The sequence below is a fragment of the Lissotriton vulgaris genome, chromosome 5 (genome assembly GCF_964263255.1).
Source record: "Lissotriton vulgaris chromosome 5, aLisVul1.2, whole genome shotgun sequence".
Lineage (NCBI taxonomy): Eukaryota > Metazoa > Chordata > Amphibia > Caudata > Salamandridae > Lissotriton > Lissotriton vulgaris.
The window spans coordinates 1,445,353,746-1,445,373,491 of NC_141693.1; the positions used below are offsets into that span (position 1 = coordinate 1,445,353,746).

The 19,746-nt window shown below is 45.2% G+C and overlaps 1 protein-coding gene across 1 annotated transcript in view; it reads left to right on the plus strand.

Moving 5' to 3' along the window:
* Positions 1-19,746, plus strand: part of PLXNA2 (plexin A2) — a 563,332-nt gene that overhangs the window by 348,344 nt on the left and 195,242 nt on the right. Inside the window, exons 7-8 of the mRNA XM_086923371.1 lie at positions 10,169-10,322; positions 11,681-11,777. Coding sequence (XP_086779497.1) covers positions 10,169-10,322; positions 11,681-11,777 — 251 coding nt within the window. The remainder of the gene's footprint in view (positions 1-10,168; positions 10,323-11,680; positions 11,778-19,746) is intronic.

Consider the following 19,746-nt stretch of genomic DNA (forward strand, 5'->3'; position numbering starts at 1 on the left):
TACGTGGGAATTGTGCTGGCATTTGTTTTTGCAACCTACAGACCTTTCCTTACCTTCAGCATGGAGAAATGAAGCCATCTTGTGTTGTGTTGGTGAGTGCATTGATGCTGGCTAAGGGGAGCAAGTACTGTGAGGTGTGGCAGGTGGGTAGTAACGGTTAGGTGTGGGAGCCCATAATGGTGCATCATGGAGTGGGGAGCATTGCTTTTGGTGGTGGGACTGGCACGGATGAGGTGAAGAAGCTCTGAGGATGATAAGGAGGCACTAGAATCCAGGAGGTGGAAACCATGGCAATGCAGGGCAGGTACTGGAGGAGGTGGTAATGCATGGAGGGTGATGATGGGTGTTAGGAAGCTTCACTGGCCTGTAGCAGTGAAGTGCACTGAGGCGTTGTGGATGCTGATGATGGAAGACGGATTCTGTGGTCACGGGGACTCAATTGATGCAGGTACCAGGGGGTGGGGTGTACATGGAGGCTGGAAATGGAGCACTGGGACTGATGTAGGGTAAGGCTTTGGGGGAGGAGGGGGTGTAAACAAAGAGTGGCACCTGGGCCTATGTCTTGCAGTGGAAAGAGGACCACCCAGTGATGGAGCAAAATTTAAGATTGGATCGCCAGAAAAAAGCAAGCTGGCAGCATTAAAAGCATGTTCTGCTCCCACTGTCTTCTGAGTAAGGATTAGGTGTGTCTTCCGCTTACTTTGTTTTAATATTTTGGTGCTACGGTATTGGTGTTTTAAGGGGCAGGGCCTGCGGTTGGAACGTGATGTTTGGTACAGGAATGGGGTAACCTAGCCTCGATTTGAAACGTATTATTTTCTGCCAGCCTTGGTTGCACACTCTCTCTCCCGCAAAGCTTTCCTTTCTTTCCACTCAGCCCCTCTCTCTTTGCATCTTTCCTTCTTATATCACTTGTCCCTCTCTCGCGCTCTCTTCCCCACCTCTTCACCTCTCTCGCTTTCCTCTTCCCGGTCCCTCTATTCACATCTTTTCTTTTCAAACACCTTCCCAACACATCACACTCTCCTAGCTCCTTCCCAATAGCTCACACTCTCCTAATTTTCCTTCACCTTTCATGTTCCTTTTCCTGCTTCTTTCTGACTCTTCTTCCCTCCTGGCCTTTCACTATTCCATTTCGGCCCTCCTTTATTTTGCTTCTCCTTCGCCCTCCTTCAGAAATTTCAGTTTAGCACATTTCAGATGTACATAATTTATGTATTTATGGTTTTGTTTTTCACTCTGGTACTTGCTTTCATGTGCTCACCCTTACTTAATTTGAGCCAGTGGTTCCTGGTGCTCTGCACAGGCACTTAATCATCAACACCAGCGCTTTTCATGAGCACCAAAATAAAGAAACATTCATTTATGATAGGCATGGGCAGATTAAGTGATTTGCTAGGAATCACAGGATGTTGAGCTGACACCGAGACTTGAACGTGGTGCGCCACCTATGAAGTCGGCAGGTCTGGCCATTACGCCACCATCCACTCCCCAACCCCCCTCCCACTCTGCCTCACATTCATGGTTGGTTTGTTGGTTCTGTTCTATTTCGGGCTGCATTAACAGGCGAAATGGGCTGGTGCAAGCTGCTTCCTGACGAAAGCCCCGGCACTTATTTTGTTTTACAAATTAACCATTGACAGGGCGCCCAGAGAAGTACAACCTTCTTCCACTGATGGCCACCACCAGGCAGGCAACGCCCATTGGGCTCAAAGGGCTTCAGCCCACCCCTGGTGTGTGTGTCAGCCTGGGCTGAGACCGCTGCCCGGGCACACACACAGCCGCACCAGAGTACTACACAGGTCTTTAAAAGACCATTTGCTGGTAATGAGACTTAGTTGTTTTTCATCCTTTCTTAGAGCCCCCCCCCCAAAAAATCTTAGCCCCACCCACCCCCCAAAAAATTGTCTCCAGTTGCGCCTCTGGCCACTACTATCCAGCAGGCCCCTAGGGGCAAGAAACGTCCCACCTTGTCCCTTCCGGCACACATTTTCGGGCAACGCATGAAGGTCTGTCAGGACAATCCGAGTCTGAACACTGTTCTGCAGTGAAGATAAAGGTTCTAAACCATATAGATTTATATGTTCTTTTAAACCAGTTTTTCTAACACAGAACAACTCTTCCCAAAGGCTTCTCGAATTATAGATCAATGTCTATGAACAGCAGCAATATATTAGCAATGGCGTGTTTTGCTCTTCTAATGTAGGCATCGGTATGCTATAGGCAGTCAGATGCTTTGTGGCATACAGGTCGGTCATGCACATGGCAGGGAGGACAGAAGGAGTGTGCCACACTTACGCGCGGGGAGGACGGAAACAAGGACCCGCTCTCATGCACTAGACAGAAGAGGATGGGAGGAATGTACCACACCCGCGCACGATTGGGGGAGGGATAGAAGGAGGGTGCCACCAGGCAGCGTCGGATTGGTAACGTGGGCACTCAGGCAATGCCCTAGGGGCAGGTATCCGAATTCCAGCTGTGAAAATAAGAGAACTAATAACATGTAAGAGTCAATATACCATCTATATGATAGAATGTCCTTGCCAACTCTGCTATATAGGGAGCACAATTTGCGAATTAAAAAAAACCTATATTGGAGCATTTGCGGGCAACGGTGAACAAAGACAGAGGAAACGCAGTAGCCAAACACATGGAGATACATCATAATGGCAACTGGAAATTACTCAAATTCTTCGGGTTGGAAACAATGTCCCTATCAGAAAGAGGTGGCCACCGTGAAAAACTGTTGCGACAAAAAGAGTTGCGCCACATTTTAAACTTTCGTACAATGACTCCTTTTGGACTGAATCAGTCGGAAGAACTGTACATACACATATAAACAATAGACTGAATATGAAATTCTCTATACACTCCCAACTATTTTATCCCTAACCCATATATCAATACAATCCATTTGGTAAAAGACACGAACCAATGAAGGGATACTAATGATAACGTAGGCCTACTGGAGGGCAGTAAGGAAATGGTAGTGTTAAAATGTTGACTTACATGTACCCCCAATACAATTTTATCAATGTAATCAATCATTGTGAGTGAAGGAATACAATAGAAAGTATATTGAAATAACTCAGAGAAACTTTATCGTGCATGATCCCTTCACAACCACGCCCCTGAGTTCATCTCCTCCAAGCTAAAGCGATACCTCCCAACCCGCAACTTACGATCTTCTGCTGACAATCGTCTATGCATCCCATCGAACCGCCGCAAAAAACACGGCGGTTTGCGCTTCTCTTTTTTAGGCCCTACCTTCTGGAACTCCCTCCCTTCCTCCTTTCGTCATTGTCCCTCTTATGAGCTGTTCCGAAAAACCTTAAAAACCTACCTTTTCAAGGCGGCCTTTGAGTAAAACCTTCTGCCCTGGCTCGCTAAGTCTGTTATGAGCGCCAAGAAACCGTCTCGGTGTACGCGCGCGGTATAAACTCTTTAACATAACATAACATAACATGAATATGAATGTTAGAAATAATTTACAATGAATTGAGATTACAATGTAAATAAATGTGGGGGAACTGTATAACATGAACTACAAATCCCAGAATCCCTATCATGGTAACAGGAATCAAGGTAATCACGTGTCTTTTGTGGGAGGGATCTCCTTTTTTAAAAATAATCAGCAAACAGATGTCTGGCAACCGTGAACAAGGTAGAAGGAGCTACTGAAACGCGTTGGTTTGTGCTGTGTTATATGCTGAAATGGATTTAAGAATAAATTAACTTTGTCTAAAACTCACAAGTGACTGGAGTAACGGCTTTGTTCGTTTTCCTTGGAATTCGTTGTTGCAATATATATATATATATATATATATATATATATATATATATATATATATATATATATATATATATATATATATATATATGTGAACTTTGTAAATGGACTAGCGGGACCCAACCGGGTTTTCTATGGAACTATGTCCAAGCAATCACGGGCTTCACTACAAATACCATCATGCCCTGCTGTGCTGACGCCCATATGGGCGGGACTATGTAATTGAATAAATGCTGTTTCACCTTAACTCCGCTGTCCTTGATGTATTGCAAAGAGTCAGTGAACAAGAGCAGCACATGCTCGAAATGCGTATGACAGTCACTACTTGAGGGATGAAGGGCTGGCTAAAGGTCACTGCTGCCGTCTGCTGTGTGCGATACTCCTTCAGGTGTGATCTCCCCACCCAGGGCAACCTGTTTTTCATATATATATATATATATATATATATATATATATATATATATATATATATATATATATATATATATATATATATATATATATATATATATATATATATATGCATATATATTCTCCAAAAGAGCCTTGACGTATATATATATATATATGTACACACACACACTCGCACACCCACCCATCCACGGAGCTGGTATTTTTCGGTATGAATCCAAGCCGGCTGCCTGCGCTCCTTGCCACGCTTGGCCATGCGCTGACCGCCATTAGCCACACAGGCGGGTTCTGGAGTGAGGAGATGAAGGGAAAGCGTATTCCCTTGCTTTCACCCGCAGAATCTGATGGGGTCACAGCCCTGCCGTGTTGATTTACGATCGCCCTTTCAGCTCTGAAAGGACTGCCACACAGTCATGGATGAAGCCACATCTCATGAAAACACACTAACCTCCTGATGCCCCTTCTCAGCGATCACCCCCAGCTCATGCTAGAAATGTATGGTAGCTGTAACCATTTATTTTTATTATATAGCGCTATCTTGAATGCCCGTCCAAGCATTATGTGCAGTTTAGTATTGTGTGAAAGGCTATCCTTTTTGGCAATCGTTTAACCTGCTCAGGTGGGCATATCTAAAGTATATTATCTTAAATGTTATTTCTTAAATATTTTCAGCAGTACGAGGCTTCATAGGGGGACAAATATTCACTCATAATCTCAACCTTTTTTAAAAATCTCTTCACCTGATGTCTAGCCCAGTGCTACAGCCCTATTGCCCTGCAATTCTGTATTCATTACAGAGCCAAAACAAGGCGTGCAACGCCCCATTGGGCTGAAAGGGCTTCAGCCCCCACCCACCTCATGTCTTGAGTTTTTCATAGGTCTTTAAAGACCACTTGGATATATATACATATTTTTGTAAACTGCTTAACAAGGCTTAGCTTTTTTCTGGCCCCCACTTTGCCTATTCCTTACATTTGGATATTACTTTTTACTGCCTTAGTGTGAGAATGCATTTAATGAAAAGGAATATAAAGTTGGGTTACCAAAAGAAAAATTCCAGCCATTTGTTCATAAAAGAGCCTGCAAAGGCCTTGTCTTGACACTAAATAGGGTTATGAATAAAATCGTATGTTTTCTTTTGTAATGTGGTTTTTCAATCTTTGTTCCCTTGAATTATCAGTCAAGGATAATTCAGTCAGTCCTAGAACACAATAAAAAATGCTTTCTATTTATATTTGCTGTTACAAGTATGCACAGATAAGTGCTGAAAAGAAACTTTAGGTGACTGCTTATTTTTGTACCGTCTGGGATATCAATATAATGAGCTGGCAACCCTAATCACAAGACTGGAAGTTTGTTGCAGGATGAGTACAATATTTATTTCCTCCATCCTCGATCCCTGGACCCTGAATAATGCCATAATAGCAATAGTTTAACTTGTATTACGCCAGCCCTCAATAACATGCTGAGTTACTTCAAATGTCTGGAAATGCACCCTTTTTTCACACAACTCACTCCTCGTTCTCGCCCTTCACTTTCACCCTGCACTCACAGTGATCACAATGTACTCACACTGATCACCATGCACTCTCACCACCCACTTACCCTGCACTCACAGTGACCACACTGCACTAATGCCACTCGCCATGAACTCACACCGTTTTACCTCCACTTACCCTGCGGTCTCAAGAGCACACTGCTCACTCTGCACTCACAGTGATCCCACTGCACACACAATACAGTTCACCCTGTACCTCCCCCTGTGGTCAAACCAGCACACTACTTACCCTGCTCATGTGACACATCACTCACCTGTCCCTCTCCCTGCTTACAGTGCAATCTTACTCAAACAAGCCCATCACTAACCATAAATTCATTCATCCCACTCTACACTTCCATCTGCACCCAAATTCATATGGTCATCTCACTCACCCTGCAGTCATTCCTCTCACCCTACTATCACACTATAGCTTCGTTCACCATGCACTCATATGGGCACTCCTGTCACCCACATAGCGCAGAGGGCTAATGTGCCTGCTACAAAGAACCTGTACCATGCAGATCACCAAAATGAGTGTGAGTAAACTACGGTTAGCCCTATAAAAAAGTGAAATGTTGGTCAGAAAGGGGCTATAGAGAGATGAGGTGCATTGTTGGTGGGTGGTAGTGAGGGAATTCTTGGAGGAGGAAATGGGAGAGGGGTCGCCAAAAAAAGACTGTTGCGCTGTGCGCAACCAGTATTAGTGCCAGCCCTGGCTGGGAATCTTAGCTCTCCCCCCAAAGTTTGGGTCTAGTGGCCAAAACCGGGAATACATTACATTGGTGCCGATGACATCATCATTGTCATTTGAGAAAGACATGACTAACATATCAACCACTCAAATTAATTTCATGTTTCCCCATACTAATTCAGCACTAATCCTTATGGGTTCCAGAGTAGCGTGCTACTCGCCAAAAAAGCGCTTCAAAACCCCATCAGGGTTAGTAACCGCTGTATAAATATGATCCACTTTCCCTCTTCTATCCCGCCACCTACCCTTCTCTGTCCACTCAAATTACTCCCTACTTCACTATACAAATTTTCAACTCTAATCCTTTATGGGTTCTGGAGGAGCGTTCTTCTCGCCAGAAAAGCGTTTCATCACCCATCAGGGGTAACCAGCACTATATAAATACAAACCTTTTTTCCTCTTTTATCCTTCTGCTATCATTCCGAATCCAAATAACTGACTAACCTATCCACCACTTAAAGTTTACTTGCATGTTTCACTATACTAATTCAACCCTAATCCTCTATGGGTCCCGGATTAGCGTGCTACTTGCCAAAAAAGCGCTTTGATGCCTCGTCAGGGGTAGTAATTGCTATACGAATGGAATTACAATAGAATACAATACATCTTATCAGGAATTAACTAAACGTTTTGCGACCCAAAAAGAACAATAATCATTTGAAATGTTTGGTCTTTGAAAAGGAAAGAGATATTATGAACTAATTTTTCAAAATAAAAATGACTCCTGTTATGGTGTGCAGACTTTCATATGTATTTTCAATAAAAGAGACACATATTCTGTTGGCCATTTAGGCTACCATGTTGTGTTATTAAATGGGATCATTAGTTAATGCATATTATGTGATAATATTATATGTATTCAGGGCATATTTCCTCTTTTCTGGTGATTAAAGATGGCAGGGATTAGAGTTGTCATCTAAAAGGGAGTCTTTGTGGCAGACTATTATGGCAACTATCACCATCTGGAACAGGCCCAGGCTTGCCTTCTAATCTGAGAGATAGGCAAGCGTAGAGCTCCCAGTTACCCCCCAATGCAGAAGTGTAAAAAATATCTTGTGGGTACTTGTATTATAAAGCAGTGGTAGAGGCAGTCGTTTGCGTTTATCCTGATTGCTTTCTAAGAGGCGGCACCCCACTTCTGCTTCCTGCTCTCTGGAGATTGCTGTATGTGTCTTGCATCAATGGTAAGGCCTTTATCGACTTATTTGGCTCTGAATTTGTGCCATGTTATTTTCACAGCAGCTTTCCTCAAAACAACTTCTCGCCTCTCTCCAGGAGGAAGCAGCAGCTGTGCCAGGCAGCGCTGCGCTGTTATTACTGACGGGCATGTTTCATGCAGCAGATCTGCAGTGCGCCGCGACATCTACTATACCTGCTATGATTGCATTTATGTCTTCCCTTCCATCCTATTGTAAAGCGCTCTGATTGTTCGCGCTATATAAAACTTTATAAATAAATAAAATAAATAAATAAATGCAGTGATGAGGATGATGATGATGATGATTTAGGATTCACATAGAGGTTGAGCTCTGAAGCTTCGGTATCCAAAATTAAAGATACCTTATTTTGTTTCTTGAGTGTCTCTATGAGAGAATGTTTACACGGTAGAGGATCTCTCCCGAGGAAAGTCTGTATGAGGGTATCTTTACTCCTGGAAGGAGCTCTTCTCATGAACGTCTCTACAAGGGAGTACTTACTTCTAGGAGGGTCTCTTCTCATGAAAGTCTCTCCAAGGGGATATTTACTCTTGGTAAGGTCTCTTCTCATTAAAGCCTCTATAAGCACATCTTTACTCCTGGGAGTCAGAAACAAAGCACATCCTGGGCAGAGGTCTCACACCCCCAGGATGAGCAGAGTCCTCGAGAGGGAAGCTTCAAAGGCCTTGCCACCTTTGTATTGCGACCCCTGCCTCCTGCTTCAAGCAGCAGATGGCAGCCCCTTATTCAAACCCCCACTTATTGCGGAAGAACCGTCTGGAAATCTTATTAAGAGCAGGAGGTGTGCCCTACCATGGCCAACTCCACCCCTCCGGTGCAGAAGGTCAAGTGAAGTAAAATTTTCAGTGCCCACCATCTTGAAGATGAGGGGGAGTTATCCAATCAGGGCTAGGGCTATTCCCCCTTCCTACAGGTGGGTGGCATAATAGTGGGGATAGGCACCGCAGGTAATAGGCACATTGGTCCCTACCTGTCACTCCCCTGTAACACCCCTGAATCGAGTATTTAGGTGGCACCCCAACCCTGAAATCAGATTCCTGATGACCTAAGCAGTGCCGGACACTACAGTGTGGCACCAGCGGAGAAGACTACAGACACCAACTGGCTTGGCCACAGCTATACCGGCCTGTCTGCAGCCCTCGACAATTCTGCACCAAAAGATGATCCGTCCTGCAGCTTGGCAACCTCCAAACCCTTGGGAGAACTGCCTGCCTTAGACACCGCTGCACCCGACGCCCACAGCCTGAGTCCAAGTGGCTCACCAGTCCTGTGACGGTTTCCCAGCACTTCTGAGCAAGAGTCCACCATGGGCTGACCCCTGCCAGACCCAAGCCTCGACTCGAAGACTCTCCCTGACTGCTACCTGCCCAATAAGACTTTTCAGATGCCCAAGGACACCCCTGCACCCGAAGCGCCTTGGCCTTGGGAAGCTTGACCAACGGTGTCCCTATGTCCCCTAGCATCTCTACTTACCTAGGTAGTGGTGGGTTTTCAGCCTTCCTTCAAGACCAATCTCCCCCATTGAATTGCAATAGACGCCCGATGCTGTGTTGGCACTCTGCACCCGGCTGCCGCTGAGGCTGTAAGTTTGGTGCTGCGTTGTGGCCCCCCTGTACTTACCTTAACTCCAGGAGATGAACCCCTGCCACCGCTTTACTTACCTGTGAGCAGCGCAACTTCGATTACCCCCTGTCTTTATTGATTAACATTCAACGCCTGACCCCAAATTTGACCTCTGCACCCTGCCGCCTCTGTGCCGCTGGTGGGGCAGTCATGGTGCTGATTCGAAACTTGCCTGGTGTTGACCCAAGAACCCGGGGACTGAATTTGAAAGTTGAGTACTTACCTGCAAAACTGCATTCTTGTTTTCCTCCCATATGTTAATATTGCAAAGCCTGAAAACTGCAGTGTTCACTTTTTAAAGTGTAAAGTCTTCTTCCTGAAAAATGCACTTACCTTTTGGCATACATATTAGTCTTAAAATAAAACTTGGAGAAGCTTATTTTTCTAAAATTGGGGAGTACCTCCTTTTTGAGTTGTGTCTCATTTATTGGTCAATGTGTGTATAACCAATGCCTTACACTCCTCTGTTAGGCCTAAGGCAGCTCGACCACACTACCACGAATAGAGCACTTTAGGTTTACATTGAGTCCTGTAACCTTCTGGGGGAATCTCTGGACTCTTTGCACAAGATTTCACCCAGTGGTATATCACTTAAAGAACCAGCTTTCTACAATGTCTTTGTTCTGGAGTGTGGCATGGAGAGCTCAGCCTTCCATCAATCTCAGCAATTAAATAATAGTTGAACAATTTTGTTGCACTGTAATAATATTTTTATTAATTGCCCCCTTGTCAAATGAAAGTGAAGGAATCAGCCCCATTCTTGATGGATCCATAAACACAGCCATTCCTCTCACTAACTCACTAAGATTTCTTTCTTTCTGTCTCTCTCCTTGCAGCTCAACCTCCTTGTCAGTGATGTTCCAGATCTTTCTGCTGGGGTCACTTGCACCTTTGGGAACTTGACCGAAGTGGAGGGGCAGGTCTTGGGAAGTAGGATCATCTGCGTTTCTCCAGCCGCTAAAGATGTCCCCGCTATCCCAATGGATCAGGGTAAGTGATTGGGCTGTCAGGCGGGAATTCAGGATGCTTCCTGGTACCAATTCCTCCTTCACCCATGGTTTGAGGCATTGTTAGCAAGTAGTTATACCGAGGATTCTAGGTGTAGGGCCAATCTTTAACAACCTACTCATTATTTTCTACATACCTGCCAACTTACATGGCGCCACTGTATGACAAACAATATCGGCTCCCATCGCACATTCTCCTGATGAGGAGCCAATATGTAAATGTAATGTAAATGCCATTTGTAAAGCGCACAGCTACCTCCAACGGAGGTGTCCCGGCACTGTCCGTATACCGCTTAGGAACCCTTCCTGGTTTTTCCCTGTGGAATGTCCACTCCTGGGCACCCCCAAGGTGAAGCCAGGCATCCCAGCGCTGTTGGGGCCATTGTGGAGATTAAGCAAGCTATTGCCCAGAGTTGCAGAGTGGGACCCATGATTAGAATAGGCACCGAGGCGAGAATTTTCAGGTCCGAGGAAATTGAGCCCAAGACCCGCCGAGGTGGGCATTGAACCCTGGCCCCGGACCAGACCTCTGCATCAGGGTCGCCGGCTCTAACCATTGAGCCACACTTCTCCATATCACACTGTGGCAGGGAAAATGAGCCGAAAACCACTTTAAATAGTGGTTTTCCTGCTCGTTTTCAGAGCTTTAAACTGCCAACGTCCATTAAGGGGTATGAAAACACCCCAGTATATCGGCACCAGCCTCAGCAAGCTTTTAATTTTTTTTAAGGAGGGGTGGGGTGGGGTCAAAAAATGCCTTGTAGGTACTTCTCGGTATGAGAATCTGACCCTTCAAGGCCCCGCCCCCTCCTCACATGGTGAGATTGTTTTCAAGTTGGCAGGTATGTTTCTATCATCTGTAATCAAAGGATGATGTTGATTGCAAAGTGTCATCTCGAGCAGACCAAGGCATGTCTGTGAAATCACTACCACAGAAGGCAGCTTATTGGAGTGCTAGAAAACTGACAACTGTATATGTCCTTCAACTAGGTTTTCCACATACACTGCACATTTTATACCAAAGAGGAAAGCATAGACCAAATAACTTTGTTTGCTGGAAACTCTTTTGCAACACGACCAATATTGTCGATAAGAAAATGGGTGTATTCTTACCAGGCTAAATAGAGTGGCAGGCTGAGGTGATTACTTTGTGTACTGCGGTCCTGTGCCATCTTTATATCCTTTAATGAGGACAGGAATGTCTGGAAATAAAACCCTTCCACCATACGACAGTCCAACTTCAGTTGTCCAATGCCATACGATTTTAGGTCGAGGCATTAAAAACTGATTGAAGTGTGTCACTTCGAGTTCCTGTCTGATCTCCCATTTTTCCCTTTCCAGATTGGCTTGGAGTGGAGCTGCAGCTGAAGTCAGAAGAAACAGGGAAAACCTTTGTCAGCACTGAGTTCAAGTTCTACAATTGCAGCGCCCACCAGCTGTAAGTTTATCCACTTATTGCACAGATGAAGGTTCCCTCATACAAAGACCAAACGGTCATAGGTTCATAAAAAGCTAAATATTCCTGCTGTACAGCGCCCAGGCATCAACTTTGCATGGTCCGGCCACAGGAAGAAATGAGGGTGGCTTATTCTAATAAGACAAAAGTGGGATGAGAAGAAAAACAAGTTGCCCTCAAGCATATCATAAATGAGTTGGCTGAACAGATGACCGACCAGGATTCTGTCGGAGGAACGAGAACAAGGACAATGGCTCAGCAGAAAAACACATTTCAAACCAAGGATTGCAGAGATTTATTTATTTTAAAAGTTTTACATAGCGTGAACATGATCCCGAAGGATATCAGAGCGCTTCACAATTGAGGATTGTTAGGATTAGGCAGGCATCAAATACATATCAAAGGAACCAGTTACAAAGGTTACAACACAGCAGTACAATAGTTGAAGAGATATATATATATATATATATATATATTACCTACTGGCGGTCGCCAGTAGGTATATATAGTTAGGATTTTTTCCCTATGGGATTTCTGAAAATTCTATGTCTAATAACTTTGGCGTTTGTGGACGGAATTGGCTGAAATTTTCAGGAAAATGGCACATTTTGTTTCTGAGCAGCCCCTGAAAATTTGGGGGGTGTTCGTCAAGGGGGGGCCGAGAAAAAAGGGGGGTCCCAAAACTCGTTTTTCCCATGTTAATTTCCATAGGGCGGTTGGACTCACTTTTAGCCCGAACGGCTGAATGGATTTCCACGAAACTTGGCAAAATTGTAGGGACTGTTAGCCCGATGTGCCTTTGCTAGGTCTCAATATATGTGCTTCAGTGGATTTTGAGAAATTAACGTTTAAATCAAGATATATATCTGTAACAGCGCTCCGGGCAGCGATCCGGTTTGCGAACTTTACGCGTATCGGAACTTTGCGAAGCGAAGCTGATTGGCTCTCCGGTGTCTGTCAACATTCTAAACAGTCCGGAGCGGCCGCCATCTTGTCTCTCGGTAGGATCGAGAGACAAGAGTAGGCCAAAACAAAGGGGGAAATGAAGGAAAGGGGGCAAGGTAGACCCCTTCTGACCCCCTAGGATTGATGAGGGGGATATTATAGAGCCACGCCGGGCCCAAAAAAAAAAAATTCCGATTTTTTCGCCGTAGAGACGCGTCTTGGTACGCGAACCGGGCAGCTAACCGGGCAGCTAACCGGGAAGCTAACCGGCAGTGTAACGGGAGTCTGAGGAGTAGCTGATTGGCTGTCAACATTGTAAACAGTCCGGAGCGGCCGCCATCTTGTCTCTCGGTAGGATCGAGAGACAAGAGGAGGCCAAAACAAAGGGGGAAATGAAGGAAAGAGGGCAAGGTACACCCCTTCTGACCCCCTAGGATTGATGAGGGGGATATTATAAAGCCACGCGGGGCCAAAAAAAAAAAAAAAATCCGATTTTTTCGCCGTAGAGACGCGTCTTGGTACACGAACCGGGCAGCTAACCGGGCAGCTAACCGGGAAGCTAACCGGCAGTGTAACGGGAGTCTGAGGAGAAGCTGATTGGCTGTTATCATTGTAAACAGTCTGGAGCTGCCGCCATCTTGTCTCTCTGTGGGATCGAGAGACAAGAGGTGGAAAAAAAAAAGGTGTAAATGAATGAAAGGGGTAAGGCAGACCCCTCCTGAACCCCTAGGATTGATGAGGGGGCTATTAAAGTTCCCTGGGGGGTGAAAAAAAAATTGAGATTTTTCGCGGTAAAGGGGCTTCCTGGTACGTTAACCGGGCAGCTAACCGGCAGCGTAACGGGAGTCCGACATATTGTGTTTTTTGAACGTTTGTGATATGTGCACGTGTGGATTTTGTCTAATTAAGGTTAAAAAAATATATATATATCTTTAAGCGTGTTCTGGCGCGCTTACGTTTTGGGTTTGGTTTGCGCTGCAGAGACGATACGTCACGGTTATGCGATGCATCATGAGGCGTCTCACGGGCTACGTGATACGTCACTTAATAAAGAATATATTTTACAGCTATAGATATTAGCTTTTAAAAAACCAATGAAATTCACAGAAAAAACCATAGGTTATAGACCATATATAGTTAGGAATTTGCATTTACAAAACCTTGAAAATTCAATGAAAAAACCATTGGTTATAGAACATATATAGTTAGGAATTTGCATTTACAAAACCTTATTTTACTCGCATAAAACCATTGAAATTCCATATATAGTTAGATGCGCTAACTATATATCGCGCACCCGCAATCCACTGCTGATGATGTCACATATTACATCATTCATGACATGGTCAGTGACATCACTGATGACATCACTGATGACATCTCAAATGACATCACTGATGACATCTCAAATGACATCACTGATAAAATCACTGATAACATCTCATTTGACATGACTGATCATATCACTGATGATATCATTCATGTGATAATACCATGAACCTCTTCAGACTCTAATATAACCTTAGATACAATCAGTGTAAACAGACAGTCACAGACTGTCACTCATCCATGGAGTTACTCACACACCTAGTCAGTTATGCAAAAAATCAATCACACCTCCATTTTCTCAACTATACAGTTATACACACCTTACTTATTCAAACATATAATAACACATATTTACTCTCTTATACAATCCCTGATACATGTTCACAATGATCCATACAGCCACTCACACATTCACTGGCTCTTATGTACAGTTATTTATATATGTCAACTCTCACATGTACTGTGTTTTACATATGTACTTACTTTGACATGTAGCACTGAGATATCCATTCACTCACTAATACACTCATGCACAGTCAACCGCCCATACAGCTGTTTCCACATGCACTTTTGAACCCATACATATAGTGAATCAACTACTCACACATCTATGTATAGAGTCACACACCTCCCAGCCACCCATACACACACACTCAGTTTCCCATACAAATACTTGGACAACCAATGAATAACCCATACAGTTACTCATATAGCTACTGATCAACATATGCATCAGTTTGTAGAACAACAGATATAATGATGCACAAATTAAAACCCAGTCACTAACCCATGCACTTAGTGAGACACATTTAATCACTCACTCATACAGTCAGTCATGCACCTACTAAATCCTTCATCCAGACTCTTATACATCCACTCATTCTTCAAAATATAAGACATATTTTAACTTTACAGAAACATACAGTCACTGGATGTTGTCATCAGTGATGTCATCAGTGATGTCACTGACCATGTCATGAATGATGTAATATGTGACATCATCAGCAGTGGATTGCGGGTGCGCGATATATAGTTAGCACATCTAACTATATATGGAATTTCAATGGTTTTATGCGAGTAAAATAAGGTTTTGTAAATGCAAATTCCTAACTATATATGTTCTATAACCAATGGTTTTTTCATTGAATTTTCAAGGTTTTGTAAATGCAAATTCCTAACTATATATGGTCTATAACCTATGGTTTTTTCTGTGAATATATATATAGATAGATAGATAGATAGATAGATAGATAGATAGATAGATAGATAGATAGATAGATAGATAGATAGATATATAGATAGATATATAGATAGATATAGATAGATATATATATAGCGGGACTGGGAGGGGAAGAAAAAATTTGGTCAGGGTAAGAACTTGCACATAAGGAATCGTTTTACTTCTATTTTGAAGGCAACCGTGGAGGTGAGTCTGCAGAGATGACCAATCAATTCAGCGGGCTCAGTGGATATATAGGTGCTTCAGTTGGTGTTATAAATTATTATCGGGGACAGGAGCCATGTTGGATTGGAGGGATGTACCGTAGATGAGTTGATGGTTTGACGGTTGCATAAATGCCACTGTTGATGTTTGATTATAAATATACCATTGAACTCGAGAGTGCAGTGGGTGTATGCATAACAAGTAGACCATATATGGCGATATAGATCCAAGGTTGGATAGCAAATGCTTAGATGGATCGAAGGTGATAACTAGAGGCCGAGGACCAATGGAGGTATCCTTAAATTGGATTCATGAACCATGGATGGTTTGGTAGACTTCAGGATAGAGGTAGAGATGATTGGATGAGGTATTTTGTTGTCTGTGTGGGTGTAGGATGGATCAGTGTTATTAGTTTAGTTTTCCAGTGTGGGGCTGTCAGGAGGTGATGACTGGTCCAGTTAGTTGTTGCTATTGTTTCAAAGGTGGAACAGCCAATGGATACATGATGATCAGGGCCGGACTGGGAACTGAAACCGACCCTGGCAAATTGCTCGGCCGACATCCCCATGTAGCAACATGGATGGATGATGTAGTGTGTGGTGCTGTTCATGTTTTGACACTACAATTAATGTAACTCTTTATTTAAGGGCAGAGCATAGTGGCAATAGGGGGGTCCAGGACTGTATGCAGGTTTTGATGTGTAGATGATGTACTAATGACACGATAAGTGGATGCATTTCATACACGGATTAATTCAGGTGTTTTTTGGTTGGAAGTTGCATATATCATAACGTGTATTTGTAAACCGCACGTTCACCCAACGGTATCTTGGCGCTGAATAACAGATGTTTATTGTTACCCAACTCAATAGTACTCATTTTATTGACCTCAGAAGGATGAAAGGCTGAGTGGACGTGTCGAGATTTGAACCTGTGACCATGAGGTCGAACACAGGCCCCTAAAGTGGACTCAGACCACTAAGCCACCAGGACTGGCGACATTCTTATGTATTGAAATATCCATACCGAGGAGCTCCGGGCCAGTCAGATCCCAGGTTGGCGAGCAGAAGCCAGGAGTGTGAGCTCGCGGCCTTCCAGCAGGAAGGACTCCGACAGCTAATGCATCATGGACGGAATCTCTCCTGTTTATCTTGTGCGATGCTCACTATATACACGGGTCCTATATACACGCTGTCTGAGCGCATACAATTTACTCTGCACTGTGTATACACGACTGCACGTGGAGGCCTCTTGTCCCTCGGGGAGCATCTTCATGTGAAACTGGCTTGAGAGGCACCAGCGCCGCACATCTGCCAACACCTGTCCTCCAGAGCGCTGTGTTTGTGGTGGAAAGCCCATGTCCTGGTACAGCCAGCCACCCTCACTGAGAGGTCCCCTGTCACTGGGGTGCACATCTCTCAGCACCCGTCACTGACAGGTCTCTCGCTGTCTCTTAATGTCCGCCGTCTCTCAGCTGCCAGGGGCTGATGTGAGTAACACGCTGACTGTCAGCAAACAAGGAGGCGACATTATTGGAAGCGATCTCTGGACCGTAGAAGGCGGCACCGAGGGATGTGGAAGCGAGGGTTTTTTTTATCACATGAGATGTGTGCTGAAAGGATAGATGGAGCGTGAAACGTGCATTTTAAATTACGAGCACTCGAGAAATTCTTTGAAAGCATAAAAATGCATTTATTATTTCTCTTTTAATAGAATGATCGTCAAGTCTTTAATTATATGAATAGATGGGTTAAATGTTGATCTTTTCTTAATCAATTAAGTTGCCAAATACACAGCGGCGTAGCACTGGGCCGGACGGAGGGTTGGGGTGTTACAGCCCATTAAAACATGCATTATGTAGTAAATAGTTGGGTACACGCACTTTCAGTCGGGCAATGTGAAACGTAGGATTTCCCCTGGGATTTTTACATACCTACCCTGGCAAAAAAAAAACACACTCTCTCTCGTCCATGTTTTGAAAGTCATGAAAAATGTTGATTAGTTTGAAAAATATAGCGTTTTAAGTACCCCTTACAATCTGCCCCTTACGCCCCCCTCATGTTCTGCTTCTCATATGGTGTGTTTATCAAGATGTCCCAGCGTGATTGTTGGGATATCTGAAGCTCCCAGCCCTCTAAACATACTGAGCAAGCTACGCCCCTGCAAGTAAATTTCATTTTAGAGAAAGCCAACAGAAGGGAGAGAGGATCTAGTTCGATCAGATGCAGAGAGTTTCGACCAGGTGCATCGAGAGTCGACCAGGTGCAGAGAGAGTCGACCAGGTGCACAGAGAGTCGACAAGGTGCAGAGAGATTCACCAACGTGCAGAGAGCAGAGAGAGTCGATTAGGTGCAGAGAGTCGACCAGGTGCACAGAGAGTCGTCCAGGTGCACAGAGAGTCGACCAGGTGCACAGAGAGTCGACCAGGTGCAGAGAGAGTCGACCAGGTGCAGAGAGAGTCGAACAGGTGCACAGAGAGTCGACCAGGTGCAAAGAGCAGAGAGAGTCGATCAGGTACAGAGAGAGTCGACCAGGTGCATCAAGAGTCGACCAGGTGCAGAGAGAGTTGACCAGGTGCACAGAGAGTCGACAAGGTGCAGAGAGATTCACCAACGTGCAGAGAGCAGAGAGAGTCGATCAGGTGCAGAGAGTCGACCAGGTGCACAGAGAGTCGTCCAGGTGCACAGAGAGTCGTCCAGGTGCACAGAGAGTCGACCAGGTGCAGAGAGAGTCGACCAGGTGCAGAGAGAGTCGACCAGGTGCAGAGAGAGTCGAACAGGTGCACAGAGAGTCGACCAGGTGCAGAGAGCAGAGAGAGTCGATCAGGTACAGAGAGAGTCGACCAGGTGCAGAGAGAGTCGACCAGGTGCAGAGAGAGTCGATCAGGTGCAGAGAGAGTGGATCAGGTGCAGAGAGTGTCGACCAGGTGCACGGAGACTCGACCAGGTGCAGAGAGGGTAAATCAGGTGCAGAGGGTAAATCGGGTGCAGAGAGAGTCGACCAGGTGCACAGAGAGTCGACCAGCTGCAGAGAGAGTCGACCAGTTGCAGAGAGATTCGATCAGGTGCAGAGAGTGTCGACCAGGTGCATGGAGAGTCGACCAGGTGCAGAGAGAGTTAATCGGGTGCAGAGAGAATCGACCAGGTGCACAGAGAGTCGATCAGGTACAGAGAGAGTCGACCAGGTGCAGAGAGAGTCGACCAGGTGCAGAGAGAGTCGATCAGGTGCAGAGAGAGTGGATCAGGTGCAGAGAGTGTCGACCAGGTGCACGGAGACTCGACCAGGTGCAGAGAGGGTAAATCAGGTGCAGAGGGTAAATCGGGTGCAGAGAGAGTCGACCAGGTGCACAGAGAGTCGGCCAGGTGCAGAGAGAGTCGACCAGTTGCAGAGAGATTCGATCAGGTGCAGAGAGATTCGATCAGGTGCATGGAGAGTCGACCAGGTGCAGAGAGAGTTAATCGGGTGCAGAGAGAATCGACCAGGTGCACAGAGAGTCGACCAGGTGCAGAGAGAGTCGATCAGGTGCAGAGAGTGTCAACCAGGTGCACGGAGAGTCCACCAGGTGCAGGCCGAGTTAATCAGGTGTAGAGATAGTCGACCAGGTGCAGAGAGAGTCGACCAGGTACACAGATTGTTGAACGGGGGCAGAGAGATCCAATCAGGTGCAAAGAGAGTCGACTAGGTTCAGAGAGAGTGCACCATTGGCAGGTGGTAGCGGGCACTAGGCTGACCGGCGGTGGAGAGAACTGGGCAGGTCTGTGTTACAGAGGACTGACTGAAGAGAGTACTAGGCAAACAGGTGGTACATAGCGCTCGATTGGAATACGATGGAAAGTACTAGATCGGCAGATGGTAGTGAGCACTGGAGCAAAGTTGAGGTGTGAGGAAAACAGGAAGTAGAATGCACCATGCCTACTGATGGGAGTGCCAGGCCTACATGCAATAGACAATGCTAGGCCAACAAGCAATAGGGTGAACTAGGCTGACAAACATTAGAGACATAAGATGACAAGTGTGAAAGAGGACAGGCGATATGGAATTTTAGGCCAACAAATAGAATGCACAAGGCCAAGTTGCACTAGGGAGCGCTAAGCTGACAGGCAGTAAAATGCACTAGGCCGACTAATGTAAGAATAACTGTGCCTACTCTCTGTAAAGAGTGCAAGTCTGACGGGTGGCGGAGAGCACTCAGTCAACAAGCAAGCCTTTTTTCGGCCAGCAAGCAGTAGAGTGC